We start from the raw sequence: 26642 nt of genomic DNA on the forward strand, positions 1-26642 counted from the left end.
TTTTCCCCCTCTATGGCAGAGGTTCTATTGTTATTCCCATTTTACAACTAAGGAAACTCAGAACAGAATAGTTCTTTCATTTTTTAAAAAAGATTTTATTTATTTATTCATGAGAGACACAAAGAGAGAGGCAGAGACACAGGCAGAGGGAGAGGCAGGCTCCCTGTGGGGGATCCCGGGACCTCCCACTCCCAGGACCCCTGGATCACAACCTGAGCCAAAGGCAGATGCTCAACCACTGAGCCACCCAGGTGCCCCCAGAGTAGTTCTTTTAAAACATATTCTCTGACTTCCTCTTCTAACCAGATTGTCATTCCTGTAAAGTCAGCTTGAAAAAAAATATTTATTCTGTCTGTGGTCCCGTTTAAGAGTAGGAAGATTAACATAGAAAACTCTCAAGCTGCTCTAATGGAGAGAGGGGTTTAGTCCGTTCTACCAAGTCTGAAATAAAGAATGAAATCCACATATAGATCAGAGAGATTTGAGAGATGAAGCCTTGGTTAGGATCCCCAGAGTTCCATATCTGAAAAATCCGGTACAAGCATTGTGTTACTTTATTTCTGTATTTGTTCCAACCCCATTTTTTGTCATATGTAATCCCACATACACATCATGTTCAAATGATCCCTGCCAAGAATTTTACCTCAGATGGGAATACAATTTACACACAAAGATAAAACCACAGTGGTCTTCCTCCTTACGGGAGCTAATGGTTGAAGGATAGAAAATGAGGCAGTGCAGAATTTCTTAGTGGAAGGGTACTCATTTCCCACAGTCTTGAGTCTGAAGGCAAGCATTACCCTCATCTGTGTAACCCTCACAAATTAATAACATCCCTGGCCTTCAGTTGCCCAGTTTCCTTATTTGAAAATGTTAATAGCATCCACTTAGCAGGACTTGGAGATACTGAAGTGCTATATTTCAAAAGCTCAGCCAGTACATGGAAAATAGAAGATGCTCAAAGATGGTAACTTTAAAAAGGGGAAAAAGATAGGGAAAGATGGAGGAGGGTGGTGAGTTTGATGCTCAGAAAAAAAAGAGGAGTCATAGGAAATGTCTTTAATAAGTATACATCATGCATCCTTTTTCCTTCCCTGTGGTGGGGGGTGGGGGGTAGGGAAAGGGAGGGAGGGAGAGAGGGAGGGGGTAGTGTGAAGGGAGAGAAGAAGGGAGAGGGCAGAGGGAGAGAAAATAAGAGAAGAGCTTGGGTAAAAGTGTCCTTTAGCATTTGCATTGCTCTTAGCTGGCTGAACTTGCCTGCAGCTACCACTTACAATGCAAATTGAGCTTAGAGTCCTTCACACTAACTACACAGCAAAAACCTTTCAGCTTTAAATAGAATACTGCAGTGTGGAATGATCTGAGCAAAGCAAAGAAAAACTCAGAGATAAATGTGAAGGAGATTTTGGAGAGAGAGTGAAAGGGAAGGGGTGGGAGGGAGAAAACAACAACCTTGACATAACTGGCCAGGTAGGAGAATGCCGAAAGATCAAGGAAGGCAAAAAGCAAAGCAAAATCTGTAGAAGTACCTAGACATTACTGTCAGATTTAAGAGAAAGTAGATTTAAGTGTATAAAGGAGAAAGGTACTTTTGAGGCAAGCCCTCAACAGAAAGGATTTTAACAAATAATATTTCAATCTAGTGATCTTTCAAGGTATACTCAGCACTTCCAAGGTATTCATCAGAAGAGAGAGGATGGACTCTTGCCCTTCTGGCCAGCACCACTGCATGAATGTTCCCTAAAATGAACAAATTAAAAGCATAGAGAACTTCCAGCTCTACCCAACTTCTGCTATTTACATTGTCCAAGTTCCATTTTTTTTTTTCCTTCTTCCCAGACTTTCAATAAGATCAGGTAAAGAAACTTGAAGGCATACTAAGAAATAAAGGTTTTGTTTTGTTTTCGGCATGGTGTGTGTGTGTGTATGAGAGACAGAACGTTCTGAGAGGCTGACTCTTTAGAAAGGTTTTATAGAGCTGTCTGCTATAAACTCATGCCTCATTTTTGACTACATGAACCCAGTTATTTTAACCAAAATCAGAGTCTATAAAAATGCCATAAAACAGGAACAACAATCAGTGCAGTACCTGGGGTCCCCAAAGCACTAAGGAATTCCATTTTAACTCATTTCTTCATTCTAGAGATGATACCCCTATACACACGGCCCCAATTTGCCCATCTTCCCAGCTCAGTAAGTTTCCTGTGCCTGCGCTTGGAGGCATAATGCAATCTAGAAGAAAACACGAAGGCAGCCCTCTTTCTTTGTTGTCACAAACAGAAAGAAGTATCACCTGGAAAAACCAATAGACCTAAGGCCAACTTCTCTCTTGGATGACATGCTCAGACACAGAGACTACACAGGTAGTCATAATCTACCTGGTGACTGAGTCAGTGACAAAGCACTTGAGACTGAGAAAGAACATCTTATCACCACCCTGTCATCCTGCAAATGAAAAGAATAGGCAAGTATGGTGCCTGTATGGGGGAGGGACACGCTGAACATCTCTTAAAAGCCACCTCTAAGCTCCTGAACGCCAGAGCTCATACAAGTCTGCTTAATCTGTCTAGCACCATGGACATATTAGGCTGGATGCTCTCCAAAAATGATGATGAATGAAGAATATATTTTCAATATATTCACTAGGCATTTTTTTTTAACCTAAAACTTACTGGGACGTTTATAGAAGACGCTACCTTTGCCCCCCACAATTGTATCTATTTCTTTCAGAGTTTGAACTCTTTTACTACCTTGCCAAACCCATCGCATTTTTCTTTGAGTCTTGGTTTGATTACATACTACAGAAATATTAGTATCCCATCAATAACAAGAATCGTCCTAAATGAACACACCTTGCTGTGTTTTCCTAAGGCATTTTCACACACATTTACTCACGTGGATATTACAACGTGATAATGCAACACTTTCTATGCGGGCTTAAGGGTAAGGGCCTACAGGTAGAAAATGAAGGCAAAAATGCAAAAGTTTTGGCATTTGAAAAAAAAAATGCCTCTTACTCTCTATTCACACACAAAAGGCAGAATGTGATTCCACCTGCTGACTTCCCTGCCTGCCTGCTAACGTCAGAACAAGCAGAGAGAGAGAGAGAGAGCCTGGACAATTCCACCTCTCGGCAAAGCCCAGCTTACTGAACCCTCTTGCTTTCTGCTGGCTGTTGATTCAGCAGAAACTACTGCTGCAGAATTCATAATGGTGATTTTAAAGGCCCCACTGATCGCATTGCTCGCCCCACGTGTCAGACTGGCTCGCTCGCTGCTGGAACGCCGTCTCCCCGGCTACCTTTTTATTTCTTGCTCCTGCGCTGCCAAGGGGAGAGGGGCTTGCCCTTCTGCCGAGGGAGGGCCTTTCGGGGTTCCGATTGTCTGAGCAGGTGACCTGGCCGCAGACACGGACCGGCAGGAGACGAAGCCGTGCCCTCCCTGCAGCCCCTGGGACGCGGCATCATTCCGCTCAGGGAGGGGAGGCCCCCCCATCCGCGGTCCTCCGGGGCCCCTTCCTACCTCCCCACCTAGACCGCGGCAAACAGCTCGCGGGAGGGGGCATCTGCCCTCGGGGGAGGGGGCGGTCATTTCCCCGGCCGGGAGCCCCACCCTGCAAAGCCCGATCCCCGAGGGCCATTTTAACTCCCGTGGGCGCCGGGTCCACCTGCTGCTGAACGCCGGGCTCGCCTCGCGGAGCCCGGGTGGGTGTGGGGCGCCCCGGCCGCTGCCCCCGCGGGCCGAGCCCCCGCCCCGGCCCCGCGCCCGGGCCGGGAGGAGCCTCCGCCGCTCGGCGCCCGCGGCCGGCCGAGCCCAGCGACCCGCAACTTGCGCCCGGCCCCAGCGGCGGAATGCGGCGGGGCTGGCGTTACCTTCGGTCGCATAGCTGTGGTCGCGCAGGAAACTGTTGTTGATTTTGCGGGTATCAATGTCCTCCTCCATTGACAGCAGGCTTACTTGCGTGGGAACCAGAAGCCGGCAGACAAGTATCCATGATCCCTCCCCGCAGCCAGTCTCACTGGAGAGGGGGGCAGGGGAGCCGGAGGGACTGCACCATGGTCCGCGCCTGAGGAGGAGACGGGGAGGCGGAGAGAAAGAAATAAAAACCCGGCAATGGAGCTGTCACCTCCTCCACTCGGGGTCTCCGAGGCTGCGGCGGCTCCTCCCGCGGTGCGCTCACTCCGGCTCCAGTCCCCGGCGAGGATGCTGCGCCCGGCTCCGCGGCCGCCGGGGGCCGGGATGCGCCGAGCCCCGAGGGGTCCGGCCCGCCCGCCGCCCGCCGCCCGCCGCCCGCCGCCCGCCGCCCGCCGCCCGGCAGGCGCTCACCAGCGGGCTTGGGGACAAGCCCAACAGGTTCCCCACGCCGGCAGCCGCTCCAAAATGCAAAAAAGGTCCCTCCCCCCCCGGGCGAGCGGGCGGCCGCGACAAAATGGTGCCTTTCTGGCCCCGAGCTGCGGTGGCGCGGTGGCAGCGGCCGGGCTCGCGCCGGGCCGGCGGGGAGCGGGCGGCCGGTGCCCCGGGAGGGCGGCTCGCGCGGGCGGGGGCGCGGACGGCGGCGGGGAGCCGGGCAGGGCGCTGCGGCCGGCGCCAGCGCACTCACCCTCACGCCCACACGCGCGCGCTCGCAGCTGCCGCGCCGCTGCTGCAGGAGCAGGCTGGAGGCGGCTGGTGCATTACGGGCGAGGCTCCTCCCCACCGCGTCAGCAGCCCCGGGACTCTCCCCCGGCCGCGCCGGTGGCCGCGGCGGAGGCTGCGGCTGCTCCCTGCTGCAGTGGGGCGCACGCTGCCGCGAGCCCGCACCTGGGCGCCGGCGGCCGGCGGGCAGGGTCCCGGGAGCGCGGCCCGCGCGCTCTGCCAGCCGCCCTCCAGCCGGGCCGCGCGCTCCGGGCGCCGCCGACTCGCGCCCCGCACCCCCGCCCCACCCCGCCCCGCCCCGCCCCGCCCCCGGGTCCCTAACTCGCTGCCTAGATCCGGACACCTGCGCTTCAGGTCCCCGTGGGTGGGCAGGGGCACCACCTCCGGGTCCCCTGCGCTCACCCGGTAGGGGGCACGCGGTCCCTCCATCCAGTTCAGCGGCGAGGCCTGGGGTTCGAAGCCTCAGGGAGGGGAGGGTGTGGGAGGAAGGGCTGCCGCCGTCGCTTAATTGAAGCCTCCTGTGCTAGGAATAGAATCGGGGGAGCGGGGGCCAGAACTTTGGTGCGAGCACCCACGCCTCCTCCACCGCAGAGTCCACATCCCCTTCTCACCGTGGGCGTCTGTGTCTACACCGCAGAGGGAAGCAAGAGGGCTGAGTTTGGGAGCTGGTGCACGGAGTCGGCCTGAAAAGATCCACCGTCCCTGGCCCTTCGAGCTCTCTTTTGGACAAAGTGCCGCAGGCCCCCCTGCAGGTGTTGCCCGTGAAGACTCAGCCCTGCAGGAACCGCTGACATTTGCTCCCAGCATGGAAGGGACGCCGGAGCCCTGTGCCCACAGACGGCCCCTGCTACCCTGAGATTTCAAAGATCCAATTAAGGCGAAAAAGAGACCTGCCGCCTCCCTACTTCACCCAGGAGGAAAATACAGAATTTCCCACCCTCCCTTCCCCCACGTTTCCCCCAAATTGCAGATTCTGTATTTGAAAGAAAAGTGGATCGCTAGTGTCATGAAACCAGTAAAATCCTTTATGAAGCTACCCAACTCACTAAAAAGCCAAGCTGGAGAAGCCATTTCCCCCATTCTCCCCCTTGTAGAAGGTACTCATGGCAGTGGGTGTCACTGCAGGGAGAGACATCAGCGCAGTCTTGCTCAGTTAAGCTCCACAAGTGGAGCTAGATGAGCCCAGAGGGACCTGTGAGTTAATTATATACATACAATGCTTCAGCTAACACAATTTAGAAAGTATTGGAAGTTCAGAAAAACAGGAAAACAAGTTTTTAACGGAGGTTGGGAATTGCCATCAGATTTCCACAAAGAGTGGATGATTCCGGCAGCTAGAATATGGCATCGCCCCCACCTCCAGGGAGCCAGATGGAGAAGAGACTCAAAATCTTCTGTAGAGATCTTCTTGGATATCATTTTTAAGGGAAGTTCAGCTTACAATAGATTCCATCTTCTCGTTTGGTGGTGAAGTCTTAATTAAGCTCGTTTGTTCGAATTTCACAAATGAAATTGCGGTAACAAATGTAGTCTGCTCAGTGTCGGTGCATGGCTGGTTCTTCTGCACAAGCAGCTGTGTCCGTCACCAGGGCTCCAGCGGTCAGCTCACCTGCAGTTACACAGTTTAGCTCCTCTTGCTGTTCAGCATCATGGGGAAGGGGCGGGCAGAGGGGAAATAAGCTAAGTCCCTCTCACAGTGGTGAGAAGACATTTTGCTTTCGGTGGAAATGACCTTAACTTGCGACGGGACACCTAGGTATGGTGTTTGGAAATTGTCCCCTTATCCTCCTGGAAGGTGGGCTAGATTGGAACAGAGCTGCATGATGAATGGGGTAGGCCCAACCCTGCCGGCCAGGCTGTGCTTGAGAGATTTTTCCACTGTAACCAATGGGAGGTGTGCTCTCTGGAGATCAAGTTTCTGGGGTTTACTAAATTTCACCCTTCACGTTGCCTGCAAAAATCCCTCCTGCATTTATGCAACAGAACAGGCAAAACAGATACATTCTGGGTAAGTAGACTGCAAAGTTTCAACTTTTTTTTTTCAGCTTTTCTACCATGAGCAATGGGGAACACGCGCAACCCCTGTGCCAAGACCAAGAAAAATAGGGCTGCTGGCTCAGTTATATATAAGAAAGGAGGTAAGGGGGTGAAAGAACCCTGTGCAATCCTGTGGTGGTAAGAGGACCGTATAGACCATTTCTCAGAAGACCTGCTGACCTTCTGTCTGTGCTCCAACAAAGTTCTTTCTAAAAGCCTTTGAAGTGTGCACGTGCCATTCCCTGTGTTCCTTCCTTATGTTCTTGGCATTCTTTTTTTTTTTTTTTAAGATTTTATTCATGAGAGACACAGAGAGAGGGGCAGAGACATAGGCAGAGGGAGAAGCAGGCTCCCCATGGGGAACCTGATGCGGGACTCAATCCTAGGACCCCAGAATCACAACCTGAGCCGGAGGCAGATGTTCAACCACTGAGCCACCCAGGTGCCTGGTTCTTGGCATTCTTCAGCAGCATGGAAACTGAACCGTCCCTACTTCCCTGAGGCATTACCTGACTGTAACACAATGTCTTTCTCTGGAATTTTCTGTCTCTGTATCTTTTTTTGGGGGGGGAGGGGTCTTCTTCATGGCTCACTGCATTTTGTAATAGTTGTCTCCTTATCATTATCAACCATTGCTACTATATCTCTGATACTAAATGGCTGGCGCTTAGTAGGTGCTCAATTATTTTTGGTAAATGGACATAAATATTTCTTCAGTGAATGAGTAAATTACTGAATTTGTTCAATGTAACAAATATTTGTGATATTTAGGTTTAGCAGCTCAATCCTTATTAAAATTCTTGCCAAAAAACTCCCACGCCCGACGATAAAACCTGTCGTGAGCCAGTAGTTTTCTAGTTTGTAAGCTTTATTCCAATTGAAATAATTGTCCTACCCATTCCTGTATGCATATGTACCAAAACTATTTGCTGAGCACTTAATATGCCAAGAAGTGTTCTGGTGTTGGGGATACAGTTAAAACAGAGTCCCTTTCGTCACAGAACTGAAATTCTATCATCTGATTTTGATAAAATGAGCTTTCTTAGAAATACAACAGATGTGGGACGCCTGGGTGGCTCAGCGGTTGGGCGTCTGTCTGCCTTTGGCTCAAGGCATGATCCTGGGATCCGGGATCGAGTCCCACATTAGGCTCCTTGCATAGAGCCTGCTTCTCCCTCTGCCTAGGTCTCTGCCTCTCTGTCTCTGAAAAAAAAAAAAAAGGAAAGAAAAAGAAAGAAAGAAAGAAAGAAAGAAAGAAAGAAAGAAAGAAAGAAAGAAAGAAAGAAAGAAAGAAAAAGGAAGGAAGGAAGGAAGACAACAGATGCATTATAAATCAACAGACTATAGCATAATGTTAAGGACTAAGGCTCTGATAGCAAGCAGAGCTGATTTTCTGACACTTATCACTGGGTCCTTGAATAAATTACAAGGTTCCTCTGAGGCATTTTTTTAAACCTCTAAATTAGGGAGAACAGTATCTACTTCAAGGAGTTATTGTAAGGATTCAATGAGATAATGTATTGAATAATCCTGGAAAGACTATACTGCTATTACTTGTTGAATATTATCAGTACCACTATCAATAATGAACAAATATTAAAGCACCTACAATGTCAGGCAGTGGGACAGGACTGGAGACTTAGCCACATCTGTGCATAAAGTGAATAGTCAGTTTCTGCTGTCATGCAACTTAGTGTCTAATTTGTAGTTTATGTAAAGGGAATCATAAACTATCAAGAGGGCAGCAGAAGACACTCTGAAAGGCTGACCAAGTTCAGGCCTTACTTTACACACACAGACACAAGAAGGCCAATGGCAAATACACAGGGCTTCTTAAGTTACACAATTCAGTATGATGACACATAGACACGTTCCTTTTTTTTTTGTGGACCTTTGTCATGGTCCTCTTCCCCCTGTACTGTCACATACCCTCACCCAGTTAGGTTAGTGCTGCTTACACTGGAATCTTTCAGGTCGTCCTATCCAATTAACACATTAAATATCTACAATTTTATTGAAAACTTTGACCTAAGCCAGCCTGGAGATTCTTAATATAGACCTTAGGTGTTAGTCCTGGTTTGACCTTTGGCAAGTAATTTAACACCTCTGGGCCTCTGTATTTGCAAAATTGAAGAAAATAATAGAAACTACTGGACAGTGTTGTTGAGTGGTTTCAGAGACAGCTAAATGCTTCATGGTAAAACATCATTTCTCCTCCCTAGCCGTGGCTCCTGTGAGTCTCCACCAGTAGAAAAATGGAGAGATGTACCACAAGTGGATCAACTATGTGAATAAAAGTGACTTAGAAACCCGAGTTTTACTACCTATCGGTCTGTCCTAATAAGCAACTAGAAACTGGATACATGAAATTTTACCATCCTGCAAAAAGCCTTTATAAGTCCTGTGGAACTAGGATTACCCTATTTACGTGCAGACCTAATCATGTTTCTCTGTTGTGGAATCATACGAAATCCCTCTCTAGGATCACTAAGCACTGAATGTACAACTATCTCTCTGAGGGGGTTTATGTGTTGACTGCTCAGTGGGCAACCTCTAGAGTTTCTAGCAAGATTTGCCATTCCTTTTTGTGCACACTACAAAATGCAATACCCCACATGAGTGAACCTTTAACATGGCATTTAACCCAGGGAAAGAAAACAAAACATCTCGCTCTTCAAACGTTGTATTAAATCTAGATCCTGCATACTTAATGGATTTCACAGAGTAAAATGTGCCTTCAATTATCCAAGTACAGTAATTTATGCAAAGAAACAGTGGTATGCTGGAGCTGCTATGTACTGGCTATTGAGAGCCCAACGTGCCGATTATACGCAGCTATTTCCAGCTCTGCTGTGAGGGACATCATGTTGGTAGCTTAAAATCTGAAATCTGCTATGGTGGGATATTTATATCATGGAAATTAAAAAGAAACCCTACATAAATCAGGGCTTTGGGTTTTTTTGTTTGCTTTGAGAGCCAACTGTTAAGCATTTAGCAGCACACCAGTAGAAATGCAATACTTGCTGATTTATCTTCCTTCTCACCCCTGTAATCTACGCAAAGTTCCTTCCAATTCTCAACACTAAATCTCCCAAACTGTGTCAAATTCCAAAGTATCCCACCACCTAACCACACTTGAGCCATTATGCTAAATGACTCTTAAAATCCTACCTTGACCATGAAGCTTTCGCATATCCATCAGGAAACCTGATGCCTTTGTTTGATCCTTGCCAGGCTGGATATGCAATTGCCATGGTAGACCTGGAAGAGACTGCCCCATAGGGGACCTGATGACATGAGGAATGTCAGGTGCATGCCTATTCTAGATGAATCATCCTTTTCTACTGTTCAAGCTCTCTTTACTTTTGCCCTGGATTTGCCTAAATGCAAAACAACATCCACTGATTTCATTGATAGCTCTTAGGATCCAACATGTCTCCTTAGGATTCAATGGGAGAAGAGGAACAAAAATCCAAGAGTCTAGATACAAGAGCCTGAGAGAAAATATCCTCTTGTACCTTTTCTCATTCAGTGGTTTTAGAGTTAAATTTAGGCTATCTTACTCAAGGTAGTTTTAATTTGCATTATATTTGTTTGGTATAAGGTGAGGCTTTACAAAACCACTTTGGTAATACTCAAGGGGTATTGTCTAGTTCCTGATTACATTTCTTAAAATTTCATATAGTTTAAATGAGAATATATATGGGGAAATATCTTTCAAATTTCTTTAAGAGGTACCAAGAAATTATACTTTACAGAATCTATCCTAAGAAAATCATTACAGATATAGACAAAAATTTAGCCATAAGGTTATTTCTCAGAGCATTGTTTAGAATCATGAAAAAACAGAAATAACCCAAATGTGCAACAGTATAACTGGCTAGGCAAATTATGGTGTGTACATATAATGGGAAGGTATTGAGCCATTGATAAAATATTAGTAGCTAACACTTGTTGAGCATATATTATGTACTAGGTGCTGTGCAAGGGGTTTTCCTAGCATTATCTCATTTAATTCTAACAGCAACCCTTATAAGGAAAGTACTATTGCTACCTCCATTTGACTGAGGGTAATAGAGATAAATAATATATCTGAAATCAAACAAATAGGAGCCTGGCACTGTATATGTGTGTTTGTGTGTGTGTGTGTGTGTGTGTGTGTGTGTGTGTTGGGGTAGGTTGAGGTCACTCTTTTTTGGAAAGCATGCACTACTAGATTCCAATTTGTCTCTCTTAGGAATGAATATTATCCTCTCAGTTGAAAACCACTTACTACTGTGTTGGTGAGGGTGTGGCAAAATTGGAACTTTACACATTGCTTGTGCAGTTGTACAATGGTCCATCCATGAATAGTTTGACAGTTCCTCAAAATGTGAAACACTGCATATGACACAGCAGTTTCCCTTCTAGGTATACACCCAATAGAATTGAAAACCCATCTTCATGCCAAGACCTATATATGAATATTCATGATGGTGCATTATTCAGAATAGCCCCAAAGTGGAAACAACCCAAATGTTCATCAACTAATAAATGGATAAAATGTGATATATCCACAATGGATTATCATTCAACTATAAAAAGGAATGATATACTGATACATGCTACAACATGGATCGACCCTGAAAATATACTAAGTAAAAAAAGAAAAGAAAAGAAAATATACTAAGTGAAAGAAGCCAGTCACAAAAGACTACATATTATATGATTTATATGAAATGTTCAGAATGGGCAAATCCATAGAGCAGAAAGTAGATTAGTTTGCCAGGGGCTGGGTGGGGGAATGGAGGTGAATGCATATGGATTTGGAGGTTTCTTTTTGGAGTGATGAAAAAGTTCTAAATGAGATAAGGGCAAGAGTTGCATAATTCTGAATATACTAACCACCACTGAATCGTCTACTTTTAAAAAGTAAATTTTTATGGTATAGTATCTCAATAAAGCTGTTATTAAGGATTTTAAAAATTCTGTGCTATCAGAAGCCACTGTTACTTCTTGGAGTAGGATATGTCTTTCAGGCTAATATGAGTACAGAAAAAATATAAAGGTATGTAATGACAAGGATAGATGCTTCTCTTACGTTGTTTTAATTAAAAAGTCAAAAAACTGGTTTCTCTTTTCTCAGTTAAAAAAAATGTGTGTAAAAAAATGTGTGTATGTCAAAATCAATATATAAAAATACTATTCAATGGTTATCTTTGTTCATATTTTTGTCAAAGAAAATTTAGAATGTCTTATTTTTGTAATAAGAATATTTTTGAAGTATTTTTTGAGGGGAGGGGCAAAGGGAGAGGGAGAAAAAGAGAATCTTAAGTTGACTCCATGCCTAGTGCAGAGCCCCAAAGCAGGGCTCAATCTCACGACCCTGAGATCATGACCTGGGCTGAAATCTAGAGTTGGACACTTAAAGAACTGAGCCACTCAGGTGCCCCAAAGGTTTTTTTTCTTTTTTTAATGTTACGAAACTTTTTTTTGGATGAAACCTTTTATTGGAAAGGTCAAAAATCATTTTTTGCACATGAAGAAATTGAGACACAGATACAAATGTATATGCTACCAAATGCACGGAACAACTCTGTCCAATAGAAATGTAATGCTGGCCATGTTTGTAATTGTAAAATTTTTAAGTTACTACATTAGCAAGTGAAAAGAAACAGATGAAATAATTTTAATAATTTTTAAATGTTTTAAAAAGTTTTAGGAGAAAGAAAATATTTTCTTTAATAACTGGAGGGTATTATGCTGAGTGAAATAAGTCAATCGGAGAAGGACAAACAGTGTATGTTCTCATTCATTTGGGGAATATGAATAATAGTGAAAGGGAATATAAAGGAAGGGAAAAGAAATGTTGGGAAATATCAGGAAGGGAGACAGAACATAAAGACTCCTAACTCGGGGAAACGAACTAGGGGTGGTGGAAGGGGAGGAGGGCGGGTGTTGGAGGGGAATGGGTGACGGGCACTGAGGTGGACACTTGACGGGATGAGCACTGGGTGTTTTTCTGTATGTTGGTAAATTGAACACCAATAAAAATTAATTAAAAAAATATATCAAAAATATTATGATTTCAACATAAATATAAAATTGTTCAACAATATAAAATTGTTACCAATCTATTTATACTCTTTTTCTTTCACCCCAAATCTCTGAAATCTGCTGTGTAGTTTAAACGTCCAGTATCTCTCAGAACTAGCCACATTTCTAGGGCTCAATAACCCCTGTGTCTAGTAGCCATGGCACTGGTATAGAGAAACTTTTCAAAAAAGTTTATTCCATTCACATAATGTGTATTGTCATACTTTTTCAGAGAGGAATTTTTATCTACTAAGGACTTGAACAAGATCCAAAACTAACTAAAACCAAACTAAGCAACCTTAATACAGTGAACCTCACAATTATGTTTAAAACAATAGACTGAATAAGAAAACAAATACAGGGGTGCCTGGGTGGCTCAGTGGTTGAGCTTTGCCTTTGGCTCAGGTCGTGATCCTCATGATCCCCGGGTCATGGGGAGAGGCTACGGGGTCCTCAGGTCCCCACAGGGAGCCTGCTTCTCCCTCTGCCTACATCTCTGTCTCGCTCTGTGTCTCTCATGAATAAATAAATAAATCTTTAAAAAAAAAACAGATATAGACACATGCACATATATTTACATATATATTTTTTTAATTTTTTTTTATTTATTTATGATAGTCACACAGAGAAAGAGAGAGAGAGGCAGAGACGTAGGCAGAGGGAGAAGCAGGCTCCATGCACCGGAGCCCGACATGGGATTTGATCCTGGGTCTCCAGGATTGCACCCTGGGCCAAAGGCAGGCGCTAAACCGCTGCGCCACCCAGGGATCCCTATTTACATATATATTAAATGTAATAGTACAAATGAACTCAATCTGCATTTTCCCCTAAAACGTGTAAAGCTGAAATAATAGAGGAAAAAAGAACCAGCTTCTGAAAGTGCTAAAATGACACCATTTAACAATCCGTAATAGGTATCAGGAAAAGTGTAATTCAGCCACTGTAATAGTTATCACTCTTAGAGGCCAACTGTTTAGTTTGAGCCTATGGCTTCAATTCCAGGTAGGAGAAGGAGCCAGGTTGCCAGATGTCACTGCCGGAAAAAAGGACTTCCACAGCTGGATATCTGGACTCTCTTATGGCCACTAAAGCTGGAGAAATTTAAAGATACAGTGACAAGAGTTTGGCTGAGAATGATTCGTTCTTTTAGACTGAATTAGAGATTAGGACTTTGTGGTCACATGATCAACAGATCAATTTCTGAAGATTTAGTAAATTAGATATACCATTAGCTCTAACACACACATGTAAACAGTTTTTTGTGTGCATGAGCACTTCCTCCTACCTCACACACTCTCCTTACTGATTTCCCAGGCGCCACTCTCTCCTGACCCTCCTGCTACCTTGGTGCATGCTCCTTCCACTGGGCACATGCTGGTTCCTCTTCCCTGCTTGATGTCTGAAATGTCTACCCACCCTAGAGTTCCAAGTTCTTAGATTTCTCTAGCCACAGTCCCATGCCAGGGGACCTCATCCAGTCTCACAGCTTGGCTCTCACACGATGACTAAACCCCACACTTGGATTTTGAGCACAAATCTCTCCTCTGACCACACACTAGTATTACTTACAGGAGACCTGACATTTTACTGTCTACAAGGCACCTCAATCCCTAGAGCCCACTCCCCCATACGCGCTCCGCCTTCCTGTTGCTTGGTTCCTCTCTCATTTCCCACCTCCTTCCAGTCCATCAACAGATCCTGCCAGCTCCAACTTCAGAATTCATCCAGAACCCAACCACTTCTCACCACCTCCGCTGCTGCTACCAAGTGCCAGCTACCATCTAAGATCACCATGACTGTTTCAAGACTCTGAGGAGCCTGTGATCCCTCCTTCGCCCCCTACAGAATGGTTTCTATGCAGCAAGCAGAATGGTCCTTTTAAATGCAAATCACTTCATGTCACTTTTCTGCTCAAAGCCCTTTATTGGCTTCCTACACATTCAAAGTAAAACTTTCTTAAAATGCTGGAAAGATTTGGCTCCAGCTCCAGCTCTGTCATTTTTTTTTCTTTCTGCTCCTTACCTGAAGCACCACCAACTCTTCTTTCAACTCCCTTCGTTCATAGACACAGTGGCATCCTTATTGTTTATGGGACACACTAGGAAGAGCACACCCATCCCAGGTCCCCCCCCCCCCCCCCCCCCCCCCCCCCCCGCATCTGCTGTTCCCTCTGTGCTAAGTGCCTGCCTTCAAACAACAGCAGAGCTCAGTGTTTGGCTTCATTCTGGGGTCTACTCCAGTTATCATTTTTGTGAGATACCTTTTTTTCTTTGATCACAGAAAATAAAATAGCACCCCTTGTTCCCAGCATTCTCCACCCCTGTACTGCTGCCTGATAGTTCCTATTTATTTGGCTTTGGTTATTAGGTCGGTAGAACCTAATTTCCATGGAGACAGGAATGTTTTTGTTCCTTGCTCTATATCTGGCACCTATAACAGTGCCTGGCACAGACTGGTTACTCTAAAGCCTTGTTGAAAGAATGAAAGAGTCAATGTGTGTTTGCGTAATAGTGAAAGTCTATCAGGAGGGAATCTTAATGAACAATAAATCTAGGAAGCTTATATAGTAAAAATTTTGGCCTTGCCCAAAGAGAGGCCTGGCTTTTGCCCTAGGCTTCTGGGCAGTAATGTATGTCAGACCTGATAGCCATGTCTTTGTTTAGGGCAGAGGTTGCCACATTCAACAGTGTAACTGCGGGGACTGGCCACACCAGAAAGACCATGTGATTTAGGGTGGAGGATTTGGGTCATGAGCTGTTGGTTGACCTGGTGATGGAGTTCAACCATATGGGCAATCGATTAATCAATCAATCATGCTTACGTAATTGACTCCAATAAAACCTCTGAACACCGGGCTTAGTTAAGCTTCTCTGGTTAGCAGTACTCTGTATGTGTTATCATACATCAGTGGAGAGGGGTTAATGTGTGTGCCCTGAAGACAAACTCAGTTTGGAACCCTCCCTGACTCTGATCTATACATCTGTTCCTTTGGCTACTTTTTTTTTTTTTTAAGATTTATTTATTTATTTGAAAAAGAGAGAGAGAGAGGGCAGGGGTAGGGAGGGGTAAAGGGAGAGGGTGAGAGAATTGCAAGCAGACTCCCCCCACCCCCCATCCCCCTCCCAGATGCAAGGCTTGATCTCACAACCCTGAGGTTGCAACCTGAGCTGAAATCAACAGTCAGATACTTAACTGACTGAGCTACTCAGGCACCCCTTCTTTGGCTACTTTGTAAAAAAAGATTTTTTAAAATTTATTTATTTATGAGAGAGAGAGAGGCAGAGCCATAGGCAGAGGGAGAAGCAGGCTCCCCGTGGGGAGTCCGATGTGGGACTCAAACCCCAGACCTGAGCCAAAGGCAGATGCTCAACCACTGAGCCTCCCAGGTGCCCTCCATGGCTACTTTTAACCTGTATCCCTTCCTTATTATAAATTGCAACCAAAATATAATAGCTTTTTGTGAGTTCTGTGAATCCTAGCAAATTATTAAAACCGAGGATAGTTTTGGAACCCCCCCCCCCCCCCCAATTCTCAGTTGATGTCAGAAGTGAGGACAGTCTTGGGAACTCTGCTCTTAAACTTTTTAGTTTGGTTAATTGTAGATAAGACTAAACAACTACCAAGCAAGTCTCGTATTAAAGGTAGCTTACAGATCATTAGGTCTAGGCTACCATTTTGCTGAAGAGAAAACTGAAGCCTTGCGCAAAGAACAAATTGCCCAGATTCCCCCAGCAACAGACTGAGAACATGGACCCTGGTGTCCTGGCTCCCCTGCTTATCCCTCTACAACGACTCTTCTTAACTTTTCTCCTCAACATACCGCTTTGTCTTAAGAGGGTGAACAGAAAAGTTGTTGGAAATTAAGTTGGCTTCACTCTCTAGAGCTCTGAGGTCACTATGAAGGGGAGAATTTACTATTACTGTCTTCCAAAAGTCATGGGGGCCATCCCTAAAGGCTCCATGCTCTCCTTCATTCTCATCGTCTCCATTTTTCCAGCCTGAAAAGGTGGGCCAGGTGGAGCTGCAGGAGAGGTTGCATCAGTCCTTATGAACCTCAGCCACAGAAGTCTGAGAAGAAAGCCTTTATGCTCATGTAGAGAAGCAGCAGTTATCACCCTCTGCCTCCACAACCACGTTCTCCCATTTTCTCCTTCTTTGGAAGAAAACTTCGAAGTATAGGCATTTTGGGAAGCTACAGGATATATCACATGACAAACTTAAGTTCATCATGTGGGAAAACATTTTGATAAGTTCGAAGTGTTACACAGACAAGGTTAATACCCTAGTCGTGACTACAGCCATGAGATAAGACAAAGAAGCCGAATTCAAGAATCAGATGGACCTTGAACTTGTAAGCAAGTCTGTATATGTTTTAAAGCTCAATAAATATTTATAGGATAAATACAGAGTGAAAATAATGATATTAAACATGTTTCAGATAGAGACCTCTGTAATTTCCATTTGGCATCTGACAGGGCTATAAGGATGAATAAAGTATGATAATCCAAGTTTATGAATTTACATCTGAAAAGGAGCACGGGCCCTGAGCAGTGACTTTAACATTTTAGGGTCAAAGTCACAGATCCTTTTGAGAGTTTGATGAAGGTTTGGACTCTCTCCCCCCAAAACAACAACAACAACATAGTTTAGAGCACGTTCTGCTTCCAAATGCTGACTCACTGTGTCTATTTCATGCACAGGAAAAGGAAAGGGGGGCCGAGGAACCTGGGACCAAAAAAAGATCCAAAATTAAATACAAGCTTAGAATTACAGTGCCATCACCTCCCATGCATATTTTTATATGGAGAATAATAATAGCTCTCACATATATAGCACTTAATAGTAATGCTGTAAGGCCAGATGTGAGACTCCTTTCTGAGATGGGTCAGCAAAGTGGAAGAGGCAAATGGTCAAACGCATGATTTTTGAGAAACAGACTGCTTAAGTTCAAAACCTGCCTCTGATATTTCCTAGCAGTATAATCTTGGGCAACTTACTTAATCACTGTGTGCTTTAAATGTCAGTGGCAAAATAGTGATCATAGTAGTATCTACTTCATGAGGTTGCTATAAATATTAAATGGGTTAATAGGTATAAAATATTTACAACAGCCTGCAGCACATAACCCCCACCCAATCAGTGTTAGCTAGCAGTATGAAGCACTGCACACTGTCAGGATTTTATGCTCTGTTTTTGTCCACGTGGATGCCAGATTTATTCACTTTTCTAGTTGTCATTCTCATTCTCATTTTGGCAGCTTCTTCTCCTCCCACTCCACCCCTTTCTTAGGTGCACTCAAAGCCAGGATTTCATTATAAGGGAGTATCACACTGTTTATGTCAGTGGGCTCATCAGGGAGGCATATGTTCATTCAACATCAAACATTTTCTACCTGCCTACTATGTGCTCAGCACCAGGCTTCTTAGGCCTTGGTAACAACACAGCTGGATTGCAGAGATAAATGCTGAAATTCACGTGCAAATAAGACTAATCCAGGGTTGACTAACCACAATGCGAGAGTTTAAAGGCACCTAGCTGAGAGCAGCGCCCAAATGTAAAATGGACAATTAAAACACCGGTTCTGAGGTCTGAAGCAGGACTAGCTACATAATTTGTGGGCCCAATCCAAAATAGAAACATGGGGTCCTTTGTTGGAAAAGTATTCAGGACTTCAAGACTGACAGCAGAGCACTGATTCAAGCATGGGGCTCTGTGCATCTGCACGTTACACATCCATGGAGCCCGCCCTGCCCTGAAGGATGGTGGTGGGGGGCTACTCACAGAGAGATTCCAGCCTGCAGCAGATTGGTACTTCCTGTGTGTCATGTGTATTTCTGCTTCCGTATATTTTCTTGTATTTTTCCTACTACCTAAGAAGTTTTTGCTTATTTTTCAACCTATACAAATCCTACATACCCTTCAAACTGTAGCTCAAGTCTTTGCTTAGAGGGAACGTGATAGAATGCAAAGAGCCATTTGTGATGTCTTTTCACCAGTTCCAGAACTGTGGCCAAGTCTCTTCTCTGATACTTGCCTTGGGAAACTGATTTTAAATGTCTTTCACAGGATGATGGGAGTGTCGAAAGGCATCACAAATACAAAAGATTTTTGGAATAAGAATTTCTCATGTTAAAAAAAAAAGAATTTCTCATGTTGATGAAGAGCTTCATGACTTTTTTTGTGTGTGTGATAAAGGATTCACCAGTTTCTACAAACAACAAGTGGTTTTTGCTCTAAGTGAACACACATACACACTTGTGCAAGCACCTACGTGTCCCTTTCACTGCTGCCTCCTACTTGAATTTGTGATCTTTCTCATTTAACTTCTTAAAGTCATCAGGTGTTTAGACTTTACCTCTTCCAATCCATCCTCCTCTCTAAGTGAACATGTTCTTTATAACTCATAGATCTGATCCTCTAATTGTTCTAAACCCTTACGTGGCTCCCCATTCCAAAACCTGATGGCACCGAACTGTCAGTGTCTTTTGAGGTGTTAATCTTTTCTGGGAAAAGAGGTGTGGAATTTGAGAAAAAAATAGAATCATGATATATGCCTCTGTTGTATGTTTACAAAACACATTAAAAAGCTCTGAGAAGTCCTGTAATAAGGAAGTTAATTTAACTTTGTTTAAACCAGAATTTTCCATATAAGTTTGGCCATATTAACATTCTATAAGAAATTTGTATTCTATAGTAAACCTTTGGCCAATGCTGGCCAGTGGGATGACAAACAAACTCCAGCTTGGTTTATGGAGCTTCCATAATCTCTAAGTTCCTAGTCCATTTATTGCCATACCCTTCCCAAGATCTATGCTCCAGGAGCAGTGGGCCATTTCAAGTTTCTTGAAAGATTTTGAGCTCTGTATCTGCTGTGCTCTCTGCTGAGAATGTTGTCAACCACTCATCCCTCCATGTATGCTCTGATGATCTGTTACTCAATAGGGCCCAGTTCAATTGCCCTGTGATGTCTTCTCTGACATGCTTGGTAACTGCATTGTCTCCTAATTTCAGTGTGTTAACTGTTTCTATGGAACTCCACAAAAAATAATTGCTGATGTTTACTGGACATCTTCTCTGTGCCAGGGATTTAGTTCTTAGTGTAGTGTAGGCAATCCACTACAAGATGATTAAAATGAGAAGAAATACACAGAGTAAGAAACTCACTCATTTTTCTGTATTTTCTATCTTTTGAGTAGTACTCATTGTCCACCTACTTGTCCAAACCAGAAACCCAAAAGACATTTTTAACACCTTTCCCTCTACCCTACATCTATTCAAATCCTATTAATTCCAGTTCCCTGACAACCATAAAATCTGTCCCCATCTATCCATTCATGTTACCACCAGTTTAACTTGGGCCATTACCTCTCAGAAATTCCTGCAGTAGCTCCCTAGCAAATATTCCGCTCTCCTAGCACCATCATCCTGAAATACAGGTCTGATTATGCCAACTGCCCTGCTTAACTTCCTGAGTGGCTTCCCCTGAGTCTTTAAGGGGGTGGGGGTGGGGGAACAAGACCCTTAACACAGCTTTAAAAACTCTTTAAGGACTGGCTATTGCCTACTTCTTAACTTTCATTTCATCCAATCAGGATCCCACAGTCTATGCTGGAAGATCCAATGAGTCTCTCAAAGTTTCCTGGCCTTGCCAAGCATTCCTTTGCCCCTGGACCTCTGTTCACAGTTTTTCTTCTTTCTCATCTTTACCTTTTACTCCACAAGCTTCCTAAATGTAGACTGAGGTTCATGCTCTTCCGCTGTGACCTCATAGCTCCTGGGAATCATTGTCCTTTTTCCTATGAGATCTTTGGGAGCAGAGCCTGTGGATTTACTGCTATATCTATACATAATGCAGAGGCTACCACAGAATAATGCTCTGGAATAATAATGTTGAATGCCTGAATGAATCAAAGAATAAATAAATGGATGAATGAAAGCAAAACTAAAGAGCAGCCTGGAGTATTAAAAGAGAAGAGATTAAGAGCTTGATTGCACCTGTCTGCTTGCCTTTGGCCTCCATATCAAAATTCATTGTCCTTTCAACTCCCCACAAACACCTTTTCACTCCAACTGCATAGCCTTTGTGATTGCCGGGAATGTTCTTTCCCTTCCCACCCCTAGTTAATGCTCCTTAAATCCTTCACATTTAAGATTAGTCATCCTTTCTACAGGAAAAATTCTTGCCAATTCAGACCAAGTCAGCCCCTCTACTATGTTATCCTCATGCCACTAAGTGTCTGTCCTTCATCCTTCTCACTACATTATATTTCTACATCTATGTCTAGGACTGTTCATTTAGTAACTGCTTCCTTTAGGAGGCAGTAAACTCCACAAGAGAATCATATCTGCTTTTTATTCACCATTGGGTTCCCAATGCCTAATACCATACCTGACACACAAAATAAAAGTCTGTTAAATGGATTCATGTATTAAAACCTCAGTGTCTCATCAGCAGTTTGTTGGCTCATTTCAGTACTGTGTATATAGTAGGGTTTGCTAAGAAATCATTGTTTATTAAATGAAAGACTAGAACTGATTTTCTTTCCCCAGTTTCCCCAGTAATTATTAACTGGTATGCTTGAAGTAAATAAATTCATTCCTACAAATTTAGCAACATATGTGCATGTCTGCACTAGCTTCTTAGGTGTTTATGTTTATAATTTCTCTAGAAACAAATGTGAATGTTGTCAAAAGAATCTGATCTGTGCTGGATCTTAGACTCTACCTTGATAGGCAAATAAGGAACTGCAAGTCGAATTCTCACAGAAAAGGACAAGAGCTCTAACTCACAGATTCTACAACATGCACATAATTGGGAGACGTCAAAACCTGTCATGTCATAGATTAGCCAGTGATTCTCTAGCGAGTAATTATTAAAATGGCAAAACAAATAATCTTGAGGAGTCATTACTGTTTGTCAGTTCATTGGATATAAACAGTACTGACTAGGTGATAACCTGGCTCAGTTTTCTAATACATTTAGGGCTGAGCAAAATGAAATGAACTTAAACAAAGGCAGAGGGCCGGAGAGAGACATTAAAGAAAGCTAAGTCTACAGCTTGTCGAGTTACACAAACTTGGATGTGACTATGAAGTGCTCTTTCTCCATATTTTAAGGAAGATGGTAAGCACTTATATTATAAAGGCTCTTTACCTCATGATCAAATCAGCTGCCATTTGATGGGTGCTTACTAACTGCCAGGCAGCGGGCTTATGTCTTTATGTACACATTACTTCTCTCTCTCTCTTGACCACCCCAGTATCATTTGTATAATTGAGGCAACTGAGACAGTGTTAGCTTATAGCAACAGAATGGGGCAGATCTGGGATTTGAACCGTTTTACTTGACTCTTAGCCAGCTACTCCATAATGGTTTCATTTACATATTCCCATCTATGTTTAAGGTCTTTTATCCAGAAAGTATATACTTAATATTTGTCAAAAAACCATAAAGCTATAATCCCCACAATTCTTTGAAAATAACATATAAACAGTTACCAGAATGATTTTTCTCTCAAAAAATTTGTTCACTTTGAAGTATCCTGTAATGGTGAGAGTTTATGAAAATATAAAGAAATCCTTGAATTTTTATTGTTGAAAAAGAAATTAAGCCATTTTCTGTGTTTTTTTTTTTTATTTTTTGGTAATTTACCTCTCTATTACTTAGAACATTATACTCCTACCTATTGATTATTGAATATTCCAAATTTAAAGGCATTAGGGGAATTTAATACCTGAAAACAGAGAAACTAGTTATAACTGGGGGAAAAGTGGAGGTTCAAACTTTCAAAGAAGAAAGCTTTTCTACTTTAAAACAAAGTTGCAAGGGGGCACGTGGGTGGCTCAGTCAGTTGAGCATCTGACTCTTAATCTCAGCTCAGATCTTAATGTCAGGATCATGACGTCAAACCCTGTATTTAGCTCCATGCTGGGTGTGGAGTCTACTTAAAAACAAACAAACAAACAAACAAATAAATAAAAACACAAAGTTGCAGAATGTAGAAGTAGACCATCTGAGAGAGGCTGGCATCTCTTACAAAGGTAATAGCCTGCCTTGATTTAGGAAAAGCAGAAAAAGAAAATTAAAGGTAATAGTGAACTGGATATACATTTATCATCTCTTTTTCCCAAGCTCTTTTAAATGATAGTAAAGGGACAAAGCAGACCTCAAACAATAAAGAAAGTATAGGGTGGGGGGCATTAAGGAGAGTATAGGGTCAGGGGCATTAAGTGGACTATGGATTTCATGTTTCTGGGAGAAGAAAAGTAGATAGAAGGATAATGATGATGAAGGGGAGAGGTGACATGAGGCAAAATAGAGTACTTATCTACCTTGCAGAAACCTAGAGAGGTTCAGGACTTAGAAACACCAAAAATGATATAAGACGAGAACCAAAAAATGGAGGAGATGTTAAAATAAAATCCATAGAAAAATTGATTGATATGCCCTTCATCTCCACTGTCTAACTCCTCTCTCTACTTTACCCTGGAGGACACAATAGAATATCCTTCCCTTTGAAAAAATTTAAATAGTCTGGGATAGACTAAGGTGGTGAGGATAGGAGTTGTGTGTCCAAGGTGAAACGTTTTGCATTCTGGCATCTAGAGATTCCCAAATGCAAGACAATTTCCCTGCCTGATCACTTTACTATGAAAGTAGCCAGTGATAAATTCTATTCGTGTTCATTCAACTATTCTATTGATTCATTCTCATATACAACAAGGCAATGTAAGATCACCTAGATGATTGAGTAAAATGTACAATGTAAAAAAAAATAAAGAAAAACATAAAAATAGATACTAGTGGACACAGATATTATATTAGGAACATAAATAAATAATTAGTGCATGCAGAAATACTAAAAAAGGGAATAAATAAAGAATAAATGCTATAAAAAAGGAACAAGTAGAGAATAAGGAAAAAATCCATGAAATTAAAAAAATATGGCTAATTTGTTTTTAAATCATTGGAAGGTTAAAAGTCAAAGAACAGAAGAGAATGCTCAAAAATAAACACATACATATATGGTCAAACTAATTTTTTACAAAGGTGCTAATAAACACATCTTTTCAATAAATGGTGCTGGGAAAACTGAACAGCAACATGCAAAAGATTGAAATTGAATCCTTATCTTACCCCCCCACACACAAAATCAACTCAAAATGGATTAAAGACCTAAACATAAGACCTGAAACTATAAATCTCTTAGAAGTAAACATAAGAGGGGATCCCTGGGTGGCGCAGCGGTTTGGCGCCTGCCTTTGGCCCAGGGCGCAATCCTGGAGACCCGGGATCGAATCCCACGTCAGGCTCCCAGTGCATGGAGCCTGCTTCTCCCTCTGTCTGTATCTCTGCCTCTCTCTCTCTCTCTGTGACTATCATAAATAAATAAAAATTAAAAAAAAAAAGAAGTAAACATAAGAAAGAGGTCTTTAACACTGATCTTGATTTTTTTTAATATAACACTAAAGCACAAAAATAAACAAGTGGCATTATATCAAACTGAAATGTTTCTACATAGCAAAAGAGACAATCAAAATGAAATGAATGAATGGAATGAAAGAATGTTTGCAAACAATGTATCTGATAAGAGGTTTATATCTAAAAAATATAAGGAACTCCTATAATTCAATAGCAAAATAACAAATAGCCCAACCAAAACAGCAAAGAACCTGAATGAACATTTTTCCAAGATTCACAAATGGTCAACAAGTATATAAAAAGGTGCCCAACATCACTAATCAACGGGAGATGAAAATCAAAATCAAAATAAGCTAACACCTCACACCTGTTAGGATGGCTATTCTCAAAAAGTCAAATTATAACAAGTATTTATGAAGTTGTAGAAAAAAGGGCACCCCTATGCACTGTTGGAGAGAAATATACAATAGGTATAGCCATGATAGAAAACAGTATAATAAAGGTTCCTCAAAACATTAAAAATAAAACCACCACCATATGATCCAGCAATTCCACTTCTGGGTATAAGAAAAAGAAAGAAAGAAAGAAAGAGAGAGAAAGAAAGAAAGAAAGAAAGAAAGAAAGAAAGAAAGAAAGAAAAGAAAGAAATCACTATCTCTAAGATATATTTGTGCTCCCATGTTCATTGCAACATTATTCATAGTAGCCAAGATACAGAAATATCCTAGTGTCTGTCGATGGATAAATGGATAGAGAAAATATGATATTTTAAAGAAAGAAAGAAAGAACATCAAGCTCATAGTAATAAAGAAGAGAGTGCTTACCTAAAGCTGGGGGGATGAGAGAAAAGGAAAGATATTGATCAAAGGGTAAAACCTTTCAGTTACAAGATGAGTATGTTCTGGAGACCTAATGAACAGCAGTAGCTGGCTGTACTATTAGGTGACTATCGTTAATAATCATGTACTATACACATGAAATTTACTAAGAGTGTATATCCTAAGTATTCTCACCACACATATACAAACTATGTGAGATGATGGATATGTTAATTAGTTCAAGAATTAATTTGATTGTGGTACTCATTCTACAATGTATACTTATATAAAAACATCACTTTGTACACCCTAAATATATACAATTGTACTTTAATAAAGCTGGGGGGAAGTAGGACAAAAAGAAAATATTAGAGCTAATATAATTAGGAAATTATTCTATGAAGCCCAACAGCCAACTGAAAGAAATATCAGAAAGCTCCTTTTTCATTAGGAAATCAAAAGGAAAAAAATTGTTAAGGAAGTACTTGAAGAGAATTTCCCCCAATTAAAGAACATGATTCCTTAAGAATGAAAAGACCCATTGGGTATTTATATTGATTATTTAAAAAAAAACCCACAACTACATAATTATTTAAAATTTTCAGAGCACCAAGGATAAACAGAAGATTCTAAAAGTTTCCTAGAAGAAAACAGAGGCCAAATATATGGCCATAACTATCTATCTATCTATCTATCTATCTATCTATCTATCTATCTATCATCTATCATCTATTTATCTATTTATTTATGTAATCTCTACACCCAACACAGAGCTTGAACTCATGGCTTTGTGATCAAGAGCCCCATACTCTTCCGACTGAGGCTGCCAGGTGCCCCTGTGGCCATAACTTTTAGATTAGAATCTTCTTCTCAGCAACAGTAGTCCCTTATAAAAAAGAATGAAGCAACAACTTCAAAATTCCAAGAAAGAATGTAGCAGCAATGTCCAAAATAGCCAACTGTGGAAGGAGCCTCGGTGTCCATCGAAAGATGAATGAATAAAGAAGATGTGGTTTATGTATACAATGGAATATTACTCAGCCATTAGAAATGACAAATACCCACCATTTGCTTCAACGTGGGTGGAACTGGAGGGTATTATGCTGAGTGAAATAAGTCAGTCGGAGAAGGACAAACATTATATGGTCTCATTCATTTGGGGAATATAAATAATAGTGAAAGGGAATAGAAGGGAAGGGAGAAGAAATGGGTAGGAAATATCAGAAAGGGAGACAGAACATGGAAGACTCCTAACTCTGGGAAATGAACTAGGGGTGGTGGAAGGGGAGGAGAGCAGGGGGTGGGGGTGAATGGGTGATGGGCACTGAGGGGGGCACTTGACGGGATGAGCACTGGGTGTTATTCTGTATGTTGGCAAATTGAACACCAATAAAAAATAAATTTATTATTAAAAAAAAGAATGCTTTTTAAATAAGAATTCTATACTATCAATTGAGTGACTGAATGACTGGGAAACCGAAAATTTACTGAGCTATCCCATTCTTTTGCCAGATACCTTACTTGAAATATCAAGATACCTTTAAGGGCGGTATTATTTTCACAATTCTCAAAAGAAATCTGCTAATAGGTCAACCCAATGAAAAAGCAGCAAAGTCAGAAATACACCTGCGTCAGTCTGCTACTCTTTTTCTAGAA

The 26642-nt window shown here is 42.4% G+C and overlaps 1 protein-coding gene across 13 annotated transcripts in view; it reads right to left on the reverse strand.

Annotated features, from left to right (window-relative positions):
* PPP2R2B (protein phosphatase 2 regulatory subunit Bbeta) overlaps positions 1-26642 on the reverse strand; it is a 443029-nt gene that overhangs the window by 261816 nt on the left and 154571 nt on the right. For 3 of the 13 annotated variants that reach the window (XM_072749912.1, XM_072749916.1, XM_072749911.1), the window contains one exon: positions 3872-4065. The exons of 6 other annotated variants lie outside the window; for them this stretch is intronic. In XM_072749912.1, the coding sequence (XP_072606013.1) occupies positions 3872-4065 (194 nt within the window). Of the gene's footprint in view, positions 1-3871; positions 4066-4325; positions 4561-4599; positions 4880-5036; positions 5208-26642 lie in introns of those variants that run through there. 4 more of the 13 variants (XM_072749914.1, XM_072749913.1, XM_072749917.1 and 1 more) reach the window with 4 other exon arrangements.

This window comes from Vulpes vulpes, chromosome 2 (genome assembly GCF_048418805.1).
Source record: "Vulpes vulpes isolate BD-2025 chromosome 2, VulVul3, whole genome shotgun sequence".
Lineage (NCBI taxonomy): Eukaryota > Metazoa > Chordata > Mammalia > Carnivora > Canidae > Vulpes > Vulpes vulpes.